We start from the raw sequence: 21264 nt of genomic DNA on the forward strand, positions 1-21264 counted from the left end.
TTACCTATATTTGGAATTAAACAATACAAATGTGGATTTTAATATCCCAGTTTTGGTTTTCATTTACGACAGAAGTATAAGAATTGACAAAGTACAGATGTCGGTATATGACCTTGTAAAGCGAGGTAGGTGATCTAGATTTTTTGAACGGGAGAGTGTATATGTTATCTTGTAATGAACGCAAATTATTACAAACAACACAAGATTTGCAACTATAGGTTCACATTTAAATACTAGTCTATTAACACGGTTAAACCATATAAGTTCCTAAGCAAATTTGTTAAGTTTATTTTTAAATTGTTTTGGCTCCTTAACTAATAAAGATTAATAAAGAAGCATAAAGTTTATAAAACTGCACTCTTAGATCATGTATGTATTAAATTCTTTATGTATTAAATCTTGTTTATGTATTAAATTGTTTATGTATTAAATCTTGTTTATGTATTAAATTGTTCAAATAATGGCAGTTTTTTGGTTCTAATGTAACTATTATTTCACTAATACATAGGGCACGTACAAACGTATAAAGTTTTAATTTCATAGAACAAATACAAATACAACTTAAATGAAGTCATCAATATCTTTCTTTAAGCAATCAAACATCTCTATATTAACACATTTAATATTACTCTTACTCAGATAAAAGAAAAGCAAGATTAAACTATCTATGCTATTAAATGAACTTTCCCTTTTTTTAAATATAACAGATATTAATCAACTTTCTTAGTTATACAGAAACTTTATTCGATAATATTAACTCTTAACACTCTAGTTGGTCTTACGATTTTTTTTTTTTTTTTGTTTTTGTTCAAACCTGTCTCTAATTTCTGTCGCAAGTGCAATATTCTAACCATTTTAATTCATACTGTAGGAAACGTACGTATATTTCTTCTTTCGTCTGACTTCCTTGAGATGCAAATAATCATTATGATATGCCACCATCTTTATCACAATATTTCCTTTCGACCATTACTAACATATATACCATTATCGACAATTAGATTCTTCTAATTTCGTTAGAGCAGTATTTATTTCACTTTCTATTGTAACGTTTATAATTTAGCATTTCTGAAATTGGGCTATCTGATTCAACTTCTGAACTATTTCCTAAACTCATTCTGATGTTTGCGGATCGTTATTGATAGATTATTAGCTCGTAATTTCGCTTGTACCGTCTTTTTGTGATGTCTTTATTTTTTAACAAATATCTATAGAATAGTTGATTCCATACCAGTGTTATTCCATTGTACTCAGTAGTTTCTAACTGGCAATACGGCAACATCTGGTTATATTTCTGTTTAAATAATTTATAGTTGTAGAGTCTCGGTTTTGATGACCCAAAAAATGAGTAATCTCGTTTGACAATTTAACGGTGTCATCTCGCTGTTGGATTACATTTGAATGTCAAGAGAAGTAAGCATTCTTAACTATGTAGTTACTGCAAGAATTTCTTCCCATATCCTTTGAATTACGGTGGCAATGCCTTACGCATTCTCTGGATCTATGACATTTGAAGATTTCTATTGGAATTTTACCTTTGTCTAATTGACACTTGACAGAATTTATGCGTTATTTCCTTCTGTAGTGCATTGAGAGAATAAGTATGGGTAAGGGCGCCCATCAGGGGAGCAAGGTGGGGCGCTCGCCTCCCCTAGAGAAAATTGTACTTCAGAATATCGAAAATCCAATAGAATTTTTACATTACTTACGGCAAAATTTGAAACTATTTTCGAAACGTCGCTTATACTTGGCCCCCCTTGGAAACCACAACATGGGCACCCTTGAGTATGGGCAAGATGATCCTTCAACGCTTTATGTAAAACATTGTTTTCTTTTCTGAAGCATCTCTCCTTCTGATGACGTTTAGAGCATCTCTTACATTTTTGTGTGACGTTTTCTTTTTCAATCATGTAGAACCAAGTTGAGTTCTGAAAAATGTTGGTGTTGTAATTTTCTATTTTAAAATAATATCTGAAGATATGTTTGTTCAACTTTTATAACAGCATTAATTGCTTCCTCAAAAGTTAAATGTTTTGCCCTCAGTAAATAAGGAAACCTCTGCTCAAAGTTGTACAAGGCTGATTTTCTGTCAATACCAATAAAATTTCGTAATGAGATTGATGTTCTTTCGATGTAAATTATGCAGTTTATAACTAACCAACTAACTCTATGGCCGATGGAACCCGAAGGTTCAATGCCGCGTTCACAAAAACTCTCTACTGACTTCTATCCTTAGCTAATTGAATCCAAATTCTACTTTGTATTCCTATCTCTGCGAGATCCATCTTAATATTGTCCTCCCATCTGCACCTAGGTCTTCCTAATGGTCGTTTTCCTATGGGTCTACCAGTCAAGACTTTGAAAGCGTTTCTACTTTCTTCCATTCTAGCTACATGACCTGCCCACCTAAGCCTCCTACACTTGACAATATTAGGTAAACCGTATACGACTCGGTAACTTAATTTGTCACAGTAACATATTTAAATATCATAATATATTACAATTCTTGCAATTTTCCTGCACACTGAAGTACTACACACGTCAATTCCCTTAATTTTGGATATGGTCTTGTTGGTAACTGATAACAAAATCATCATCTTTATTTTTTATTTTATTTATTTTATTTAATTTATTTATTTATTTATTTTTGTTCTTCTATGTCCATAAATTGAATTTGCTATTGTAGCATTTGTAAAAGTTAGCATGCAGTTTCATAGTGTATGCACAATTCAATGGAACATTCCAAATAAAACCCAAATACATTTGAAATGCATTTGAATAAATTTATTCTATTATTATTATTATTATTATTATTATTATTATTATTATTATTATTATTATTATTATTATTATTATTATTATTATTATTATTATTATTATTATTTGTAGTAGTAGTAGTAGTAGTAGTAGTAGTAGTAGTATTGCTATTATTAAGTATTCTTCCTTTTGATAGGTCCTGGGAATAATGAGGTTTTCTTTTTTACTTCTCTTCTTCTTAATTTTCAGTTTCGGCCTGGAAATGTTTCTTCCATGCTTCTCGATTTTCAGCTCCCTGTTTTAACTCCCAATATTTTCTTCTATTTTCCAAATCATATATCAGTTATATTTTTCTTCTTCCTACTTCACGCTTTCCTTAAATCTTTCCTTCTGTGGCGGTATGAAGAAGATAATTTCTTCGCAAGATATATCCAATCCAACTGGCCTTCCTACAAAGGATACTGGCTAAAAGAGTCATCGTCTCTCCTATCCGTTTCAAAACATCTTTCTTTGTTACTCTTTCTATCCATTTTATCTCCTAAATCTTCCTCCAACACCATATTTGGAAACTCTCTAAATATTTCTTCTCTAACTTCCGTTATGTCAAAGTCTCTGAACCATAAAGTCAAATGCTCCGTACATAGCATTTGACCAATTTCTTCCTTAGTCGAATGTTAAGGCTGCAAGTTATGTGCGACCTTTTCTTGTTGAGTGCTTCTTTGGCTATGGCAATTCTTGACCTGATCTCCTTGGGCAGTACGCGTCTTTCGACAAAATACTACCCAGATATTTTATACGGTCGACCTCTTCAAGTAGTCTTTGCTCTACTCTGACCGGTAAGGATGAATTTCCAAGGGATATTCTCATGGCTTTTGATTTTTCGACGTTGATTTCCATTCCATATAGTTTCCAACTTATTCTACACAAATACCCAATTGATGCTTTACAAAGAACACTTTCTTAGAAAATGTCATCTGAAAATGTTCTGACGCCAAGTATGCAGGGGGCTTCGATAGTAACTACAATTTTATGAGATGTAAGAGCACATTGCTCATAGCAGTAAAGCAGTAACATCAATTCTCGTGTCTGCAGAATGGAATTGATTTTGACCAATCTAATTTCTTCTACCTACCTTATATATGTGCATATGTATCGGGTGTATCAAAAAAGTCCGGAGCTATAGACCAACTCCGATACAAATGAAGATACAATAAGATTGAAATAGACGAAATTTGTTGAAAATATATATATATATATATATTTTTTAAATTTAAAATGGTGACATTTTTAATAGCACAGCGGTTTTGGCTTCACGCTAGTAAAGCTTTCTATGTATATTAGAAGGAGTAATCTTTCTATCTTAGCAGAGTCTTTGTTTGGAACACAAGGGGACGCAAAAATGACATAAACAAGGTGTATATTATTGTGTAAGAGAACCTCACATCCCGAATTCCTTTCCCTACAATGTTAATATAGGAAGAGAATAGGCTACAACATTACCTTTCCATGAAATATAGTGTGCCTTACCAATTGGGAGCCAAAAAGCTGGTGCAATTAAAAAAATTTCCATAATTTGTATTTCCACCAACTTTCATCTATTTTTATTCTTCATACCTTCACCCATAACGGAGTTGGCCTATAATTCCGGAGATCTAATACACAATGTATATATTTATATAATGGCATCAGAAATATGCTAATTCTATATGAATTTTCAGATTTCAGGGTCAATGAAAAATGTCGTTGAAAGTTGTTCACTTTTTATCAGTAGATGGTTAAAGAACGAGGTACAGTCGAACAAATAATTCTTCTCAAATTGCTATATTTTAAAAAAATAATATTTCGAATAACAGGTCAAGTGCCACGTGAGACCACATTGGTCTCATATAAAATATTCCCGTAGGGCCACGTGGAGGACTAGCTCAGGAGAGTAATGCTCCCGGAAGTAGGAACGAAAAAAACAGTTCTGATTGGTTGGAGTTATCCATTTCTTACCACGTTGCATTGAAATAGCAGAAATCAAACAATTGTTGTTGTCTGTGTTCGTGGCCGAGTGGGTTGCCGGTGGGTGTAGCCGAGCGGTCTGAGGCGTTAGGCTGATGATTGTTAGGTGAAGCCCATTGGGGGTTCGAATCCCTCTGTAGTACCAAGGGTGGAATTTTAACTGTCCTCGATGTTTCTGTGTTCGTGTCCCTGTCGTGTCTAGTAGTCCTAAACAGTGGTTGCAGTAGAAAATAAGTCAGGAAGTTTAAAAAAAGTGGGTTAGCGCTATATGCTAGTAATGAAAATCTTTTCTGGCGTGAGTTTAAACCCGGCCCGAGGAAAGTTTTTTTACATTGTTTATACAGTTTTATAACGCTTTTTACATTAAAATAATATGAAAATAATACTCAAAAAAGTGATTTACTTACTTTTGTACGAATAAGTAGTAGTAGTAGTAGGAACGGGTTAGAAGCCCCGCAGGGCCCTTGTACTCCATGATATAAATTTTGTGACCAACTTAAAACAACTGGCTAGGAAAGCGCGTAAAACAGCTGGCTAGAGTAGCGCGCGAAGAAACGTACTTCCTGGAGTATTACTCTCCCGAGCGGGTCGTCCACGTGGTGCCAGGTTGGTCACACACAACCTCTAGTTAGCTTATGGCCTGTCGTGACTCACTGACCTCATTTTGATTTTACATTAAAACCTATTGCAGTGTATAGTAATCGGTCTGGTAGTACGAGAAACACTCTTCGCCTTTGGAATTGTTATTTCAACGTGGTCTCATGTGACTCCAGCCAAGGGCGCCGATTTATCTGTAAATTAGAGAGTTCACATTCAAATGCAGAAGGTATATACATGAGGATTTTAAGACAAATCGCACTCAAATTATGCCAAATATTGTATATTCATAAATACAATAGGGGGCATATGAGCTTTGGGGGCCCGAGCCCCTGGGCCACCCAGGATCGGCGCCCTTGACTCCAGCCATAGGGGGACTCCACATGAGCTTTGGAGGGGCCCGGGCTCCCTTGACTCCAGCCATAGTAGCAAAAATAGATCGTGCTTTCCAAATTACCCAAAGGCCTAATATATTATTCAAGTCACTCAAAACTGAGGCGAAACAACAATCACGTGGGATAAAAGTACAACAAAGCGTACAGAAGTTACCGCTGTACTAAATTGGGTACTAACTTATGCGTTCTAATTTTTCCAGGAAAATTCAGACATCATTGGCTAAAATTTACGTGGGGACATGTTAGTCTCACACGACCACTAAGCCTATTCCGGGCGTCGATTGACCTGGGGACCGCGTAAGATTAATGTATATATATTACATAATACTACAAGATAGTATCTATATTATATAGTACCGATACTATACAATTTTCTAAAATGATTCTCAAGTTACTATTAAGAAAGACACACAGAAACCAGAAATGAAGAAAACACATTTTAGCCATAGGGTATGTTTTTTGTTGCGACATAAGTGGCACCCAACCTATTTAAATAACTTCAAAGTTTTGGGCTTAGAAGGGAACGTAATTACCCATGTCAGCCAATCTATTCCGAATTCATCAGTAAAGTTTAATATTGTAGTGGAGAATCACATATCCCTTGACTTCAATGCAATATTTTATTACATTTGAATCCGCTGCATAAATTGTAAAACTATCATATCCTTGAAATGGTTATACATACTTGTATAATACCTTATTATATGTAACCCAAGAATTTTGCTACAGTTATTTAAGTATTTTGAATTTGATATTAAGCTATAAATTTGTAATCTGGTAAGAAGGTTTCAATAATCTCCAGCTACTTCTTGAACAATCTTAATTGTATTTTATAACGTTATCCAATACTTTTTCACTTATTCTCAGGTATAAATAAACTTAATATTATGTGTATGGTGGTTCCAGTCTTGCAATATTTGTTATATAATTAATTTAGATAGGATAAATTATTGAAGAATTTAATATTCTTAGATATGTATTTCATAACCTAATAAAGATCTTTTATTTTCACAGTAATAGACGAAGCTGGCAATCTTATGGGATATAGAGCAAGAATATTGAGATCCGCTGAAGGGAATGGTTCTCAACCGACCATGGACAAAAATACTAAAACAGGTGGAAAACAAAATAACATTGCACCTTTGTCTGATAGCATGCAATCATCCTCACAGATCAGTCAGGTTCCACAAATTCTAGAATCTGCAGATAAGTCGCAAACGCAAGGAACAGATTCTCGTGTCCAGAATCAACAGAGCACTGGAGTTCAAAACACTCTAGGAACCGATAATCAACCTCAAAGCCAAGGTATTGGAGTTCAACAACAAGGTATTGGTGTAGGAACTCAAACTCAGAGCCAAGGACGAGGATTAGGTGTTGGAGCTCAGCCTCAAAACCAAGGAATAGGAGCTCAGCAACAAGGAGTGGGTTTTGAATCTCAACCACAAAGCCGAGGAATAGCTCAGCAACAAGGATTAAGTGTTGTAATTCAACCCCAGAATCAAGGAATGGGGAATCAACAACAAGGACTAAGCGTTTCAGCTCAGCCTCAGAGTCAGGGAATTGGAAATCAGCAACAGGGGTTCGGTTTTGGAGCTCGACCTCAGAATCAAGGAATCGGAATTGAAAAACAAAGTTCAGGAACAGTTATTGAACCACAGAGACCTCTGTCATCAATTCAACCCTCACAAAACTTTGTATCCGGTAATGTAAAACAACAAACTTCAGGACCTGGAAATGCTGTAAATATGCAACCAATAAAAAATCAATTGCCATTAACCAGTGGATTCACACCGCAAATTATATCTACTGGTACTGCTTTAGGTGGAACATTATCTCAAGGAATGGGAGTAGGGCAGACGGTAGCTCAGGGAAGTGCAGGAACACAGAAAAATCAAACTGCAGGGGCTTTATCTACAGTTCCAAAAAATAGTGCACTGGTCTCTTCTATTTTTGGAGGTTTGAATAAATTCTCAGGAACTGGAAATCCTGTAAATATACAACCAATAGAAAATCAATTGCCATTATCCACTGGAATCACACCTCAGGTTATATCTACTGGCACTGCTTTAGGAGGAACATTATCTCAAGAAATGGGAGTAGGGCGGACAGTAGCTCAGGGAAGTGCAGGAATACAGGAAAATCAAACTGCAGGTGCTTTATCTACAATGCCAAAAGTTAATGCACTGCTCTCTTCTATCTTTGGAGGTTTGAATAAATTCTACGCTCCACAACCATCTACACCACAGAATGAGGTTTTGTCAGGCATTACAAACACTAATACCCAAGGCACCAAATCTTTAATGAGCAAAGGTAAAAAGTTTTAGATTATTATCAAGGTAGCGTTTTAAGTTTCGACATTTTGTTTGACAGATATAATGTTAAAACAATTAGGTATACAGTGAACAGGCCTTCTCGGGCTAGCAGCCAGGTGAATTCTGTTATATCTTGCGACGTTTCGAGGGCTGACATCGTTCTCATCTTCGCCTGAAGATGAGGGCGATGTCAGCCCTCGAAACGTCGCAAAATATAACAGAATTCACCTGGCTGCCAGCCCGAGAAGACCTGTTCACAATACGTCGCCAGGAAAGCTTCAATAGATAAATTAGGTATACACTTTTTTGTCAGATTAGAGCCAAAAACAACTACCTGTTCATATGTAGCAATCCACGGTTCTGTTATAAAGAAAGTACTCTTTGTAGTGATTTCGTTAATATGTTTCGCTATAATAGGTTGATGTGAAACAGGACTAAATTTCTACTTAATGCAATTAAAGTGGTTTTAAAAGGAAGAGTATCAAGTATAAAAGGTGGTTCAAATGTCAGAATATAAACAAATGTAACTGAAACATGATATAGAATCAATATTTGCGTCAGTTGTGATTGGCTAAACATTGATTGGAACCACGACAGTCAACTTAAATGTTATTATATTAAATTTTTAAATAAAAAAAACCCTAAAGAAGAATCAATTTCAGGTGTCGAATAATTTTGGAAAGGCATTAAGTATAAGTATCTTTTCCTACCTTTATCTATATGAATAAATTAAGATAATTTATTTATATTTCAATACAATCTTAATGTTTCTTTCGCTATGTCAATTTGGAGGAACTCAAACTGAATTAAGTATGTAGCTGCTTCTCTTGTTTATTGAAATTTGTGACCTTTATCTGCCTGGATTCTACGTGAGAAGTGATCTGCAGTTTAAAGAATAACCCAAACTATTATAATGAATCCAAATAATGCTTCCTAACGGGAATCGAATCTACGGTCCTATGCACTAAAAGTGTACACGCTAACCATTAAACCGGTGTTAAAGGGAAGTGGTATATGAATTAAGTAAACGAGTCGTGTGGGTGAGATACAGAAGACATGGAAGATATGACTGTATACACGACGATCTTGGGAGCCATCTTCATACTTTCAGATCGGACTTGATATCTCAACGTAAGCAGTACGTTGATTGAATAACAAACCAAGGGAACATTAAGTTAATTATTATGTATACTCCAAGCACTCAAAACTACCGCAGCACTAATTAGAACATTCTATAAAATCTCCCCTTCAAGAAAGCCTCTACACTTGATAAGAAATCAATTATTCTGTGTATATATCTCTGTAAAGATAACTTTTGTACGCAACAATATCATTCCTAATAATGGCTCTTTTGTTAGAGGTTTATTACATACTCCTGCTGATTGAGTTTAAAATTGGACGAATATTAACACTTTCAATCCTACTGTACTTCCGCAACGACAGGCTGTAAACTTACGTTAAATCCGAGTGTCGTTCGGGAACGACACGTCCATTTAAAATTTAAAATATCAACCAGAAATGAATTTTATATACTCTTTTATTTGAGAAAGTAATTTTAAGTATTTTGTAAATTATCAATTGGCGAATCTGATCCAAGAATGAATTTCAGTCATTGTAGAAAGAGAACTAAAGAAGGCATATCATTATCATTCATAAACTTTAGTATTATTACTTTGCAATAAACAAAGTTATTGTTTGCAATGATTTTTGAAATACCTCTTGTTCCGAAACTGGTATATTCTAGTAGATTGATATCTTTTCTTTTATTTCTGAAAGTTTCAACCATTTAGAGTAAAAAAATTTAAGAAGATATGATTTTCAAAAATAATCCTTATTTTCTCCAGGACACAGGATATTGCCAATGTAAATAACCCTAGGATTGAAAGTGTTAACTTTTCATGCTTAGAGTTTTGTACGTATTGAGATATACAGGACATTCCAAAAAAAATTCACAATATTTCGGATATAGATTCCTCACATAAAAATATGAAATGAGTTCATATGAATTTGTGGTCGGAAGTGCACAGTTTCGTAGTTACAGAGTGCTGAAAAAATTAACTTTAAAGGTCCATAGTTCCGCTACTATAGGATCGATCGTAGTTGGGTCAAGACGGTCACTGAGAAACTAGTATGTGAACTATTCGAATATCCATTTTTAAGAACGTCTGGTGCCTGTACAATGATTTTAGAGAGGCTGTTTGGGTGTACTCAATTATTCCCCACCGCATTCTAAAAATTGATGTGCAAGTTACTGGGACATTCTTAAACATGGATATTTGGATAGTTCATATACCAGTTCCTCAGTGCTGTCTTGACCCGACTACGATAGGTCCCATAGTAGTGGATCTATGAACTTCTAAAGTGCATTTCTTTCGCGTTTTCGGCACCCTATGACGCAGAAACTACCCACGTTTAAACATAGATCCTTACTTTTTTTCTTATTATATCAGGGATCTCTTTCCAAATATTGACACATTTTGTAACACCCTGTAAATATGATGAGTGTACTGGTGTCATTCTGCAAAGAAGATTATTTACCAAAATATTTCAATTAGCTTTTTTTTTAATTGTAGTAACCAAAACATGATATCAACTTGTTTTTTCACACTTTAAACCTGTTAGAACAAACATGGAAATAGAGCATCTTATAGTACTTTTGACACACTGTGTAAATAATTGGTAGCCTCTACTGTCTAATTTAGTCAGGAAAATTCGACGAAGTAGAGACCTGCACGGGCCGAATTTTTCGGCCCGAGCCCAATCCAGCCCGACTGTACCGAGGCCCGGCCCAACCCGGGCCCGAAAGGTTTTGGAGATTTTCGGTCCGAGCCCGGCCCAAAAAAGTTTTTTTTAATTCTTGGCCCAAGCCCTGTCCAGGCCCAATAAATTTTAAAAGTTTTTGGCCCGACCGTGGCCCAATAATTTTTTAAAAATTTAGCTCGAGCCTCAATCTTTCTCAAAATTTAGTATTAACCTTGACCTACTCTCAGAAACATTTTCTAAACTCTGGTTCACAACCTAACACTTGCCTCCCGAATGGTACCATTGCCTCCTAGAACTTTACCTGTCATCGAGAGAACAAAACTCCATTTCCTGTGACAAAAATCTAACTTCATTGATTTTTAGCATAAAGTGAAGATGGCAATATTGTTTAGCGACAGGCAAAACTTTCCCAACCTTCTTGTCATATTTCGGGTTCAGTGCAGATCAAGGTCAGAGCTCAATTTACCGCGCATTGTCGGCAATCCTCTATAGTGAAAGTGGAGCCGCTAAGCAACACAAACTGTAAATAGCTATTGCATTCTTTGTAATATTTTTCATGTGCACACTTCTTCAACGTTTGGCTTTATTCCAATTATCGTTTAACGAAAGTCAATAATTATTAAAGAATTGCAATTAATCGCCCCCAGCCCGGCCCGACCTGAAGAGAAATCAGTGTCGGCCCGCCCAACCCCGGCACGACCTGAAGAAAAATCAGTGTCGGCCCGCCCAAGCCCGGCCCGTGCAGGTCTCTACAAGGAAGGTGTATCGAATGCAGCAAAGATTATTAAGGTGCAATTATCTCCGCTAATTGTTACTACACATTGTCCCTATGTATTACATTAGAATATTATTATCATTAGAATTAGAGATTAAAAAAATATAAACGTACTCTTTTGTAGATGGAATCACTTCTCAAGATGAAGAAGAGGACTATGTTGAATCATCAGGTACTAAGTACATTACTATATTATTTTCCAGTAATATTTTAAGTTTTGAAGAAAACTGCATTATTTAGATTAGGTATTATTACTTTTTGACTCATTAGAAAAAGACAGCTGTTTCTATTCTCAAAATACTGATAATTGAGTATACAACCACTAAATGAATGTCATTTTCAATTAGGTACGTATTTTACTTATAATACAGTAAAGGGGATACAATTCTACTTATCAGATACACTTAATCTTCTTACCACTTTAAGGAAGTATCTCAGTGTGCAAATACATTGTAAATACTATGTGAGTAAAGAACCTTTATGGTTAGCTTCAAAACTAATCTGCAACTTGTAATACCTTTACTTCCTTGAATCAGAGTGTCATAGGATTCGAAAAATCTATTGTCCTTCAGAAAGTTGTTCAGTGACTCGAAGCACGATATTCACAGAATGCAATGGTGAAAGATTTGTGAATCATGGGTAGAACTTCTAAAACTATGAACGCTACATTAATTAGTATTTGTGTAATTGGCAGATATCCATTATTTACTTCCTCACTCAATAATATTTACATACTCCTCATTCAACACATTTTTCATTGAAACCTTAAGTCGTTACAAATTAAATAACAGCTCGCTGGGCACGTTCAGGGAATCGGTTGCATTACTGATCTAATTTAATTTGCTTCAATTCTTGGAAACAGCACACTAATACCATCAGCAGCTATTAGCTATTCCATGACATACAGCGTCATCTAGAGACGCAAACATAGTACTCTGTCTAATGGAAAACGAAACTGCTGCACTCCAAGTAAAATATATATTTGGACACTCTTTCAAGATGTTACTGAATACGTGTAATAACATTTGATATGAGACTGTACACGAGAAAAAAAACTATGTAGTCTACGTAACACATAATAGAATGCAAAGATCTTTTCGAGTTACAAGCTGGCAAGACTGAAGTGGTTCTTCACTTTTGTCAGAACTATAACTGAGGGAATCAATATTGCCGTAGGTCAAGTTCCTCGAATATGTTTTGTGGAATATCTCGAAGGAATCGCAGTAACTTGTGTTCACAGAGTATGACCGACTGACACTGTGCGAAGATTATGTGATGAGTGAATGCAGAAGACAGTAAGTGGCTAATAATGCGTATGCATTACATAATTACTGGATAGGATTGGCGTTGCTCCTCCTGAAGAAACTTCTGAGTCCAAGCTATCATGGTAACATATTTTCTGGACTCTACACGAAATCATGATGTTAACACCTTTATAATTCTGTCTTCCTTCTTATCAAACTGTCTTACTTGAAATGGATAAGATGTGCTTAACACAACGACGAGAACAACAAAGGTAAACTTTTCTAATGTTATAACTGTGCCATTTGCTTTACTGTGTAGCATCTGAAACCCAAACATGGATACAGTTAATACTTAATAGTTAGAAAAATTGCTAAGCAGAACAAAATAGGTATTATAAAGGTAACGGTGAAGAGAAAAGTTTACACACTTTTGCAATCTCTCTTCTTATCTTTGTCTTGCTCTTTCTTTACCATGCACTGACCTCCTCCCAGTACGTTAGCCTTGGCTTAGATCAATAATCGGTAATGACGCTGTTGGGAATTGATCCAATGTACACACTATGAAAGAATCACTCTTCTCCGTGACAGTGGCACCATATATATATAAGCACACACATATATATATGGAATTGTGATTAACTCTATTGATAAACAAAGCTTAAAAAATTCCAACAACACCACAGGGAATTGAAGTACTGTTAATCTGAAAGGAACAAATTAAAACTGCAATAATTTAGTGTACTTATGGTTCCTGCTGATTGTCTCAAATCAAATTACTTACACATTAATTATACAATATTTTGGGTTTCTTCACATATGAGTACAACTTTCCAAAGACGGATCTGAATCACTGGTGAAAATGAAAATTTTACTCTCATTCAAATACTCTATTCTGATTAACACAGACACCATTCAATTCCTACTTCCCACGGCTATTACCTCAAGTTCAGTTCTGACGTGAACATCAAGTTGTTAACAAGACCACGATTCCAGGTGGCGTCACTGTCGTTTTATAAAACAAATCCATGTCAAAATTACATTGATCTTCTTAACAACAGTTGCCAACAGCATGAACTTTTAATGGCTAATCAACTGATTAGAAAATGTTCAACATCTTGAGAAATGTCTCTATTTTCATAAAGTCTGATTGCTGAAAGGGGACCAAGCTATAAAAAATTGGCTAATAACCTTCGATAAAGGGAAAGCACGAACACTGTTGACTCGGAAACCGACGCTTCCCTTGATTGATGTAATAGTTCAGTGCTCGCATCGTAATTTATGAAAACATTACACGTACAGAGTTCTTTGGAGCATATTGTAAGACCTGTGTGAAAGGACACTGTAGATTTAGGACTAACATCGTACCTATTTTATTATTTAAGGATTGTAAAAAACACAATATCTAAACACTAATTATACGAAACGTACTGTATATTTTAGCTTTTCCGTGAACGTTAATGATTATATGTTATGTCTTCCTTTCTGACATGGTTCCCATTTGATGAAGAGACAACGGAGGCTCGGGGTTGGAATTCCAGAATGAGGGGCAAAAGCAAGAACAAGAGGAAAAGCAGAAACAGATCTAGTAAGCACTCAAAAGGAAAAAATGTTTGGGAAAGAATAAACGATCCAGATGGAAACGTATTCTTCGTCAACTTCAAAACACAAGATGCGTCCTGGCAAAATCCAAACGAAAGTAAGTATTATATATTAAATTGTTTCAAACTTGAATTGCTTTAAATAATTAAGGACCACGCATTCAAATGTTATTGGGCAATAACTTAATGCTGAATTTGTGTAAGAGTTTTGATATTTATCATCACCTTTCTCACATAAATTAAGTGATTAAAGACATAATAGTTTACCTAAACGCATACAGAAGTGATTTTTCTTTCAAATCTAATTAGTACTTTGGTCAAGGTGAGTTTTATTAATACATACTTTTATGAGAAAGCACAAAGAAAACTGAGGAACTGATGTTGCGCCAAGCATATAGTACTCACCTTGTTCCTTGGTAATACTACCTGTTTCGATTCATGGTGCACTTTCTGCCTCTAAGAAGAAGACGTGGTATTGAGATGAAATGGAGAAACTGGAAGGAAAGTGGTTGCTGACAGTTTAGCACGAGGGAATGTACATTCAATGTTCATCGACTTTCATTATATGATGCTAAATACAAATGTACTATCTACCGAAATATTGCAAAACTTACAATTCCTCCTTGTATACTAGATACAACATTACGATTGTAGGCGGGCTAGAAATTTTATGCATGTAATACTGCTATATGAACACCACAAAATGGATGCAGTGACGCTTGGTTTTATTACCGTCAGCAAGCCAGATACATGCTTTCCGCTAAGTGGAGTTTCATAACCAATGATTAGCGGAAGCTTCGTAGTTAGGAGAATCGAGTCTAGTGTGAGCTAGCAATGTAAAATTGTAACAGATTCGACTAAGTGGGAAAGTGCTCCATCACTAACTGCACTATTCTTTTCTCTGTAATTTCCTTCTGTGTGAAAGAGCCGTTTCATGTTATTATGAATTCTGAACTGACAATTTCCTTATGTTCCCAACATTCTTCAGGAATTAGCCCACAAAACAGACATTACTACACTATACTACGATAACCACATTTCTTAAATGAATTTGCCCACAAAACAGGAAGCAACATACAAGATTTTTGCACTCATGTCGTTTCTCTTTCTCTTGTAAGTAAATAATTATCAGTATTAATTTCTCAACCCATGTACTGTATATTTCCTTTAAGACTGAAAAGCCGTACTTCTTGGGTTCAAAATCCTTTGCCAAGGAGCGGGTAAAAATTACGATTAAAGTTTCAAGTTTTGCGTGGAAGTAATGTAATAAGAAAAAATTCAAATTGTTTTAGTAGCAAAATATATTCTACAAAATATAAATTATACATACTTTTTCACAGCTTTTTAATTGTCTTCATTGTTAGTAGTTGTATTGCTAATGGTAAATAGGTAAATTGTAAATGAACACTAAGTCTTCTTATATACTTGCACATAATGAGAAAGGAAACGAACTGTTCGTTATACTAGTAGTTTTAGAAAAACGTATCATAAGTATTGCGATGTTCGAAAAACTAGTTATATTTTGATGCTAGATGCAAGATGACAATATTTTGGTATTGAGGTTGAGTTTGGAATAATGATTAAGACTAGGATCCATACACTTAGAGTACAATTGCAACCAATTTTATGAAACTACGTGTCATGATTAATTTTGTGAAATGTCCTTATTTTCATAAAATGCACGTGACTACCTTGATACTTACGACTTTATGAACTGTATAGCTTAAGGTTGTTTGTTTTGTGGTTAAAGTGGCATTCCTCTTCATCATGTGTATACCTAATGTTTAAACTAGAATTTGAACCATTTTAATTCATCATTGTTTTATCTCCCAAAATCATGTTCAAGTTAATATTTGTCAGAGTCAGAAAGCACATTTAGGAATAATTTTTTTCTTATGAATTTCCTGATTTTCAAACATGACGGCTGTTTGCTTTCGAACTTGCTAATGTGCCATATTTCTCCGAATTTCTTCCTCAAGTACAATAGCATCAGTTCACCCTATCTTAGAAACTAGTTGACTACATGATACGTACAAACAAAAGGATTTTATAAAATATGGATGTAATGTGATTCAATATCAGCTGTGTCTATTTCCTGGCCTTGAAGACAATTAGGGACAAAAGTATGGCATAATTTCCTGAACATAGAAAATGTCTTACATTATTAGTAGACGATATATCATGACTTGCGCTTCATTTTGCACTTCAGGAACTATTATTATTTATATGGTTAAAATTAAGACAAAGATGACAAACCCCCATAACGTATAGTCATTTCCATAGTTCTTCTGGTATGCCACTAATAGTTCATTTCTTCTTAACGTATAGATCCGAATGCTGAAAAAGTTCCCTTGGACGCAAACATACTAGGTCCACTTCCCTTCAATTGGGAGGAAGCTATGACCGTTGATGGAAGGATTTTCTTTTCTAACGTTGGAAGTAGACAAACAGTCTGGGAAGACCCAAGAATTAGTAAGTAAGCAATTCGTACGTAAGCTTTATAAAATATAAATTTATTAGAATCCTCTCCAAGGTTTGGTACAAATTGAAGTATTAATATACAAACATTTAAACGTAAATAAAATTCTACACTATTCTTGCTGCATTTATCATATCTTCAATTTCAATTGAATCTTCTGGTTTAACAAGGAAATAAAGATCAAAATATGACAAAATGACATTTTGTACTTTACATTATCTTGAAGCTTCGCTCTACAAGTAAGTTGAGTGGAGCATAATTCTCAAATTATAATACGAATTGAATGAAAACTATATGCTAATGCATTATCTTTTTCTTCGATTTTCCGTGGTTTGAGCTTGTTTCCTATCTAAAACTGAAAATTCAATTGAAATCAATCTCATCATTCCGCAATTATACATTTCATACAGAGTATACCTGGAGGAAGTGTCAATAATTTGGAACATTGAAGTGTCCACCATTGCCATAGTAGAATCATGGTGGACATGATTCTATGATTCTAAGCAAAAATGTTCATATGAGCATAGATCCTATTCTCAATGGTTTGGAAACTACAGGTTCTATATATTTTCACTATGTTGTTTATTCCTTATCCTGTATTTATTCTACAGATGTAGGGCATAATGCATTTAAAAAGTGACGAAGTGATGAATTGTATGCAAATATGTGTCAGTGGAGTCTTCACGAGGAAGGTTAATGAGGAAAACTTAGGAAAGTTAACATTATTTAAAACAGTTTGACGTCATTAACCTGCGAAAGTGTTGTCACTTCCTGTTGGAGTACACTGTCTAGCATATAAAGGAATGCACTGTATAACGTGAATATGCACAAATATATGTCCTAAAAGTGGTTTTTCAGAAAGCAAGATTTTCCTCATCGTTGTTTTTATTTTTACACATATTTGCCAATTTTTCATCACAATATTGAAAGAATTACTAAGTAACAAATTTGAAAATCATGTATGCATATAAGGAAGAAAATACTTGATAATTCAAATAAAGTATCACTATATAGTGCTCATAAGTGTGTACAGCAGATACAATGAATATAGCCCGCTATTTACTCTCAATAGAAATGTAAAGAAAAGGGCGGTCTATGTCCGTTGTATTAGTACCAAGTATAGTCCGTCGTTCATCCAGAATGTGTTCAGGATGCAAGCAGTGGTTTAACTGTAGAACTTTTACCATCGCAGTGAGAAATTCCTCGTTTGAGTCTAAAGCCATGCTGAAAAAAGAACTACTACTGAGTCTCCTTGTGTCTATACGATTGCCTTCCACATTCTCATTTCATAAATTTTCTTTCACAACACTAGTAAACAACTTTAAACGTTTGTCTGCCAAATGAACGAAAACAGGTCATATTAATTAAATAGGCCTTTCTGAGTATGAGGCAGATAATTAAAAGTTCTAAACACATAAGGATCTCCTGTGACAGAAGTGACTTTGATTGTCACAAAAGTGTCAAAATAGTATATTTTGCTGGAACACAATTTTAATTATGTCCCTATTGTATTTATTATGTAGCATAATCTAAGGAGACTTACGGAAGTGTTACTCACCGATTTGAATGAAACTTCGCATACTTGTAGAACGTCGAAAAATAATCTACAAGTATTTTTTTTTTTGTTTCGGCAATGGTGAAGATTTAAGGGTGAAAACCACCCTTTGAACATTAGGGGTGTTCTCCAAACATAGACAGAAAACAATCATTTAATATAGAAGAAAACATAATGCCAGGGTGGTTTTAGGACAGCTGATTCAGAATCTGACATCAAAATCACAGAATTCAAAATGGCGGATCTAATATAGTTATTACAATTACAAAATGTCTTCTAGTTTGAAATTCTCTGCACTTAGCCAAGAGCAATTATAGTTGGCAGGGATTACTACGAGAAGGCTGCAGACCAATTTGAAGTCTTTTTCTATTGATTTAAACGGAATGCTTTATTTTAACGAAATGCTTGATTAAAGTGAGTCTCTGCACCTCTCCCTATTCGTGGTGCTCATGTATAGTGAGTCCCCTCGCCTGCTACTATGTCAGAGCTTCACATATTTTCAATTGTTATAATTATGAATTTATTGAGAAAACGCTTCACAGAAATGAAATTTCATGAAGAAAGTGTGTGACGCATAAACATTGTTTACTCCAAGCTTAGCTTATTACAGCAATAACTGTGACAAATTTCAAAATGCATCACAATCTTCTTCCAAATAACTGTGTTTGTATCACGCATATCTAATGAGATTTGCAAATCTGGAAGAAGAGAACTGATTATGAATCGATGATTTGGATCTAAATTATATTATTACGGATATGTAAATTTATGTTATAGTTGTAGAAAACAATATAAGTAAAATGACTCAAAAAGTTTTTCCACGGTCTAAAGACAAACACATGAAGAGGCTGAATCCTACCAGTTGTTACTGCCGAATGGTTCCTATTTTGAAATACTCTTTTGCTTGTAAAATAGGTTGAAAAGTTGATTAATTGTAACCACTCTACGAATCTAATAACGAAATAGACTTTGCATTAGACGCTTGAAACCATGATCTCACAAGACCTGATATTAGTTTTCCAGAATTTGATGCTTTCGGCCGAAATTAGAGGCTATATGGTGTAGTTGTGAGTCATAGATTTATTGACTGTGCTACACTTTCTACTGTTTGTGTCTCTGTAAACGCTATAGTGAGAGGTGCAGAGACCCACTTTAATCAAACATCCCATTAAAATGAGTATAAAATGGGTTTCAAATTGGTCTGCAACCTTGTCGTAGTAACCCCTGCCAACTATAATTATTCTTGACTAAGTGCAGAGCATTTCAAACCACAAGATATATTGTAATTGTAATCACTATGTTGGATCCGCCATTTTGAATTTTGTAATTTTGACGTCAGATTCTGAAGCAGCTGTCCCAAAACCACTCTGGAAGTATGTTTTCTTCCAAGTTAAATGGTTGTTTTCGGTCTATACTTAGATACCACCCCTAACGTTCAAAGAGTGGTTTCTACCCTTAAATCTTCACCACTGCCGAAACAAAAAAACACGAGTCGATTATTTTTCAATGTTCTACAAGTATGCAAAGTTTTATTCAAATCGGTGAGTGACACTTCCGTAAGTCTCCCTGTAAGTTAAAATAGAATACAATAAACTAATGCTACTTTTGTAAAATTACTTTCTGACTTTTAAATATTTTTTTCCGACAAATATCTTTATTTTGGCATATTTTATCCTTAATTTAATTTCCTGAACAAAAATTGAGAACATACTCTAAATTACAATTTAGGCCATATTTTTTAATTTTTATTTCAATATAGTACATTAACTCAAGGTTTAAAAAAAGGTAAAATATGTTCTTCGTAATCTTAAAGTTTACCTGAGAATCAATGTTTTACACTACTTCTAATGGTATTAAAGTAAAAGATGAAGCTAATTCACAAAATATTATGAAAGTTACAAAACATATTTTACACTTATCACTATTGCTTTCTTTAGTAATGCGTGTCACTCGCGCTAATTGAAAACCAGCAACAGTCGTACATCATGTGAATATTCCATCTACCGTAATAGCTCTGCTCTTTTTTTCTGAATACGCTGATAGAACGTTCTCCTCACTTCTTGCTCACATATCCTAAAATCTCGAAGATATGGTCAGTCTTCCACATTGTAGTGTGATTCAGTTACGCTTAATATTCCTCCTGTGATGAAAACAATAATATTTTGTAAATATTCCCTGCAATCCTGGTACTACAAGTAGTAAATATTCTTTTCAAACCTCCAAAAATTTGCCAGAAATACACCTTTTATCCAACCATAGAAACACAACACGTTACAGCCCTCCCTCAATATCTCAATCTTGCCCTGATGGAGGGCTTCCATGTTCTAATGATCCCAACAGCTATGCCGGAGATAGCTTGGCTATCAGAGGGCTTCCCATGACTTACAGGTATTAAGAAGTAGGAGCCAGACGAAGAGAGATATTTTGGTAGTGGGCAGCAGCTCTACCATTACCACACTGAGGCTGAAGATGATTGACATCGGCAAGGCTCAGATGTGGACAATAATAGCAGGGACAGGATATCCTCTATGCCTGCTTCACTGTGAGGTGGAAGGACCTGGGACACCACCACTTTCTCAGTCCCTAGAAAACAACATGGAAAGAACAATAAGAAAAAGTAATGTTAGGGAATACGACACTACTGTTTCATAGAGGGTCGTCCCCGGCAGTGGAGGGAAACAAACCAGGGTCTTCTCGGTCGTCATCAAACGAAACCCCTGCAGAATAGGAACCTGGAATGTGCGATCGCTGTTACAGTGGGAAAAACTGGAAAACCTGAAGAAAG

The 21264-nt window shown here is 35.0% G+C and overlaps 1 protein-coding gene across 2 annotated transcripts in view; it reads left to right on the plus strand.

Annotated features, from left to right (window-relative positions):
• Window positions 1-21264, plus strand: part of LOC145683734 (uncharacterized) — a 62440-nt gene that overhangs the window by 11746 nt on the left and 29430 nt on the right. Inside the window, exons 3-6 of one of the 2 annotated variants that reach the window (XM_081755256.1) lie at window positions 6768-8063; window positions 11728-11775; window positions 14337-14543; window positions 16774-16917. In XM_081755256.1, the coding sequence (XP_081611382.1) occupies window positions 6768-8063; window positions 11728-11775; window positions 14337-14543; window positions 16774-16917 (1695 nt within the window). The remainder of the gene's footprint in view (window positions 1-6767; window positions 8064-11727; window positions 11776-14336; window positions 14544-16773; window positions 16918-21264) is intronic. The other variant, XM_081755257.1, reaches the window with a different exon arrangement.

The sequence above is a fragment of the Thermobia domestica genome, chromosome 4 (assembly GCF_964235325.1).
Source record: "Thermobia domestica chromosome 4, izTheDome1.hap1.1, whole genome shotgun sequence".
Classification (NCBI taxonomy): domain Eukaryota; kingdom Metazoa; phylum Arthropoda; class Insecta; order Zygentoma; family Lepismatidae; genus Thermobia; species Thermobia domestica.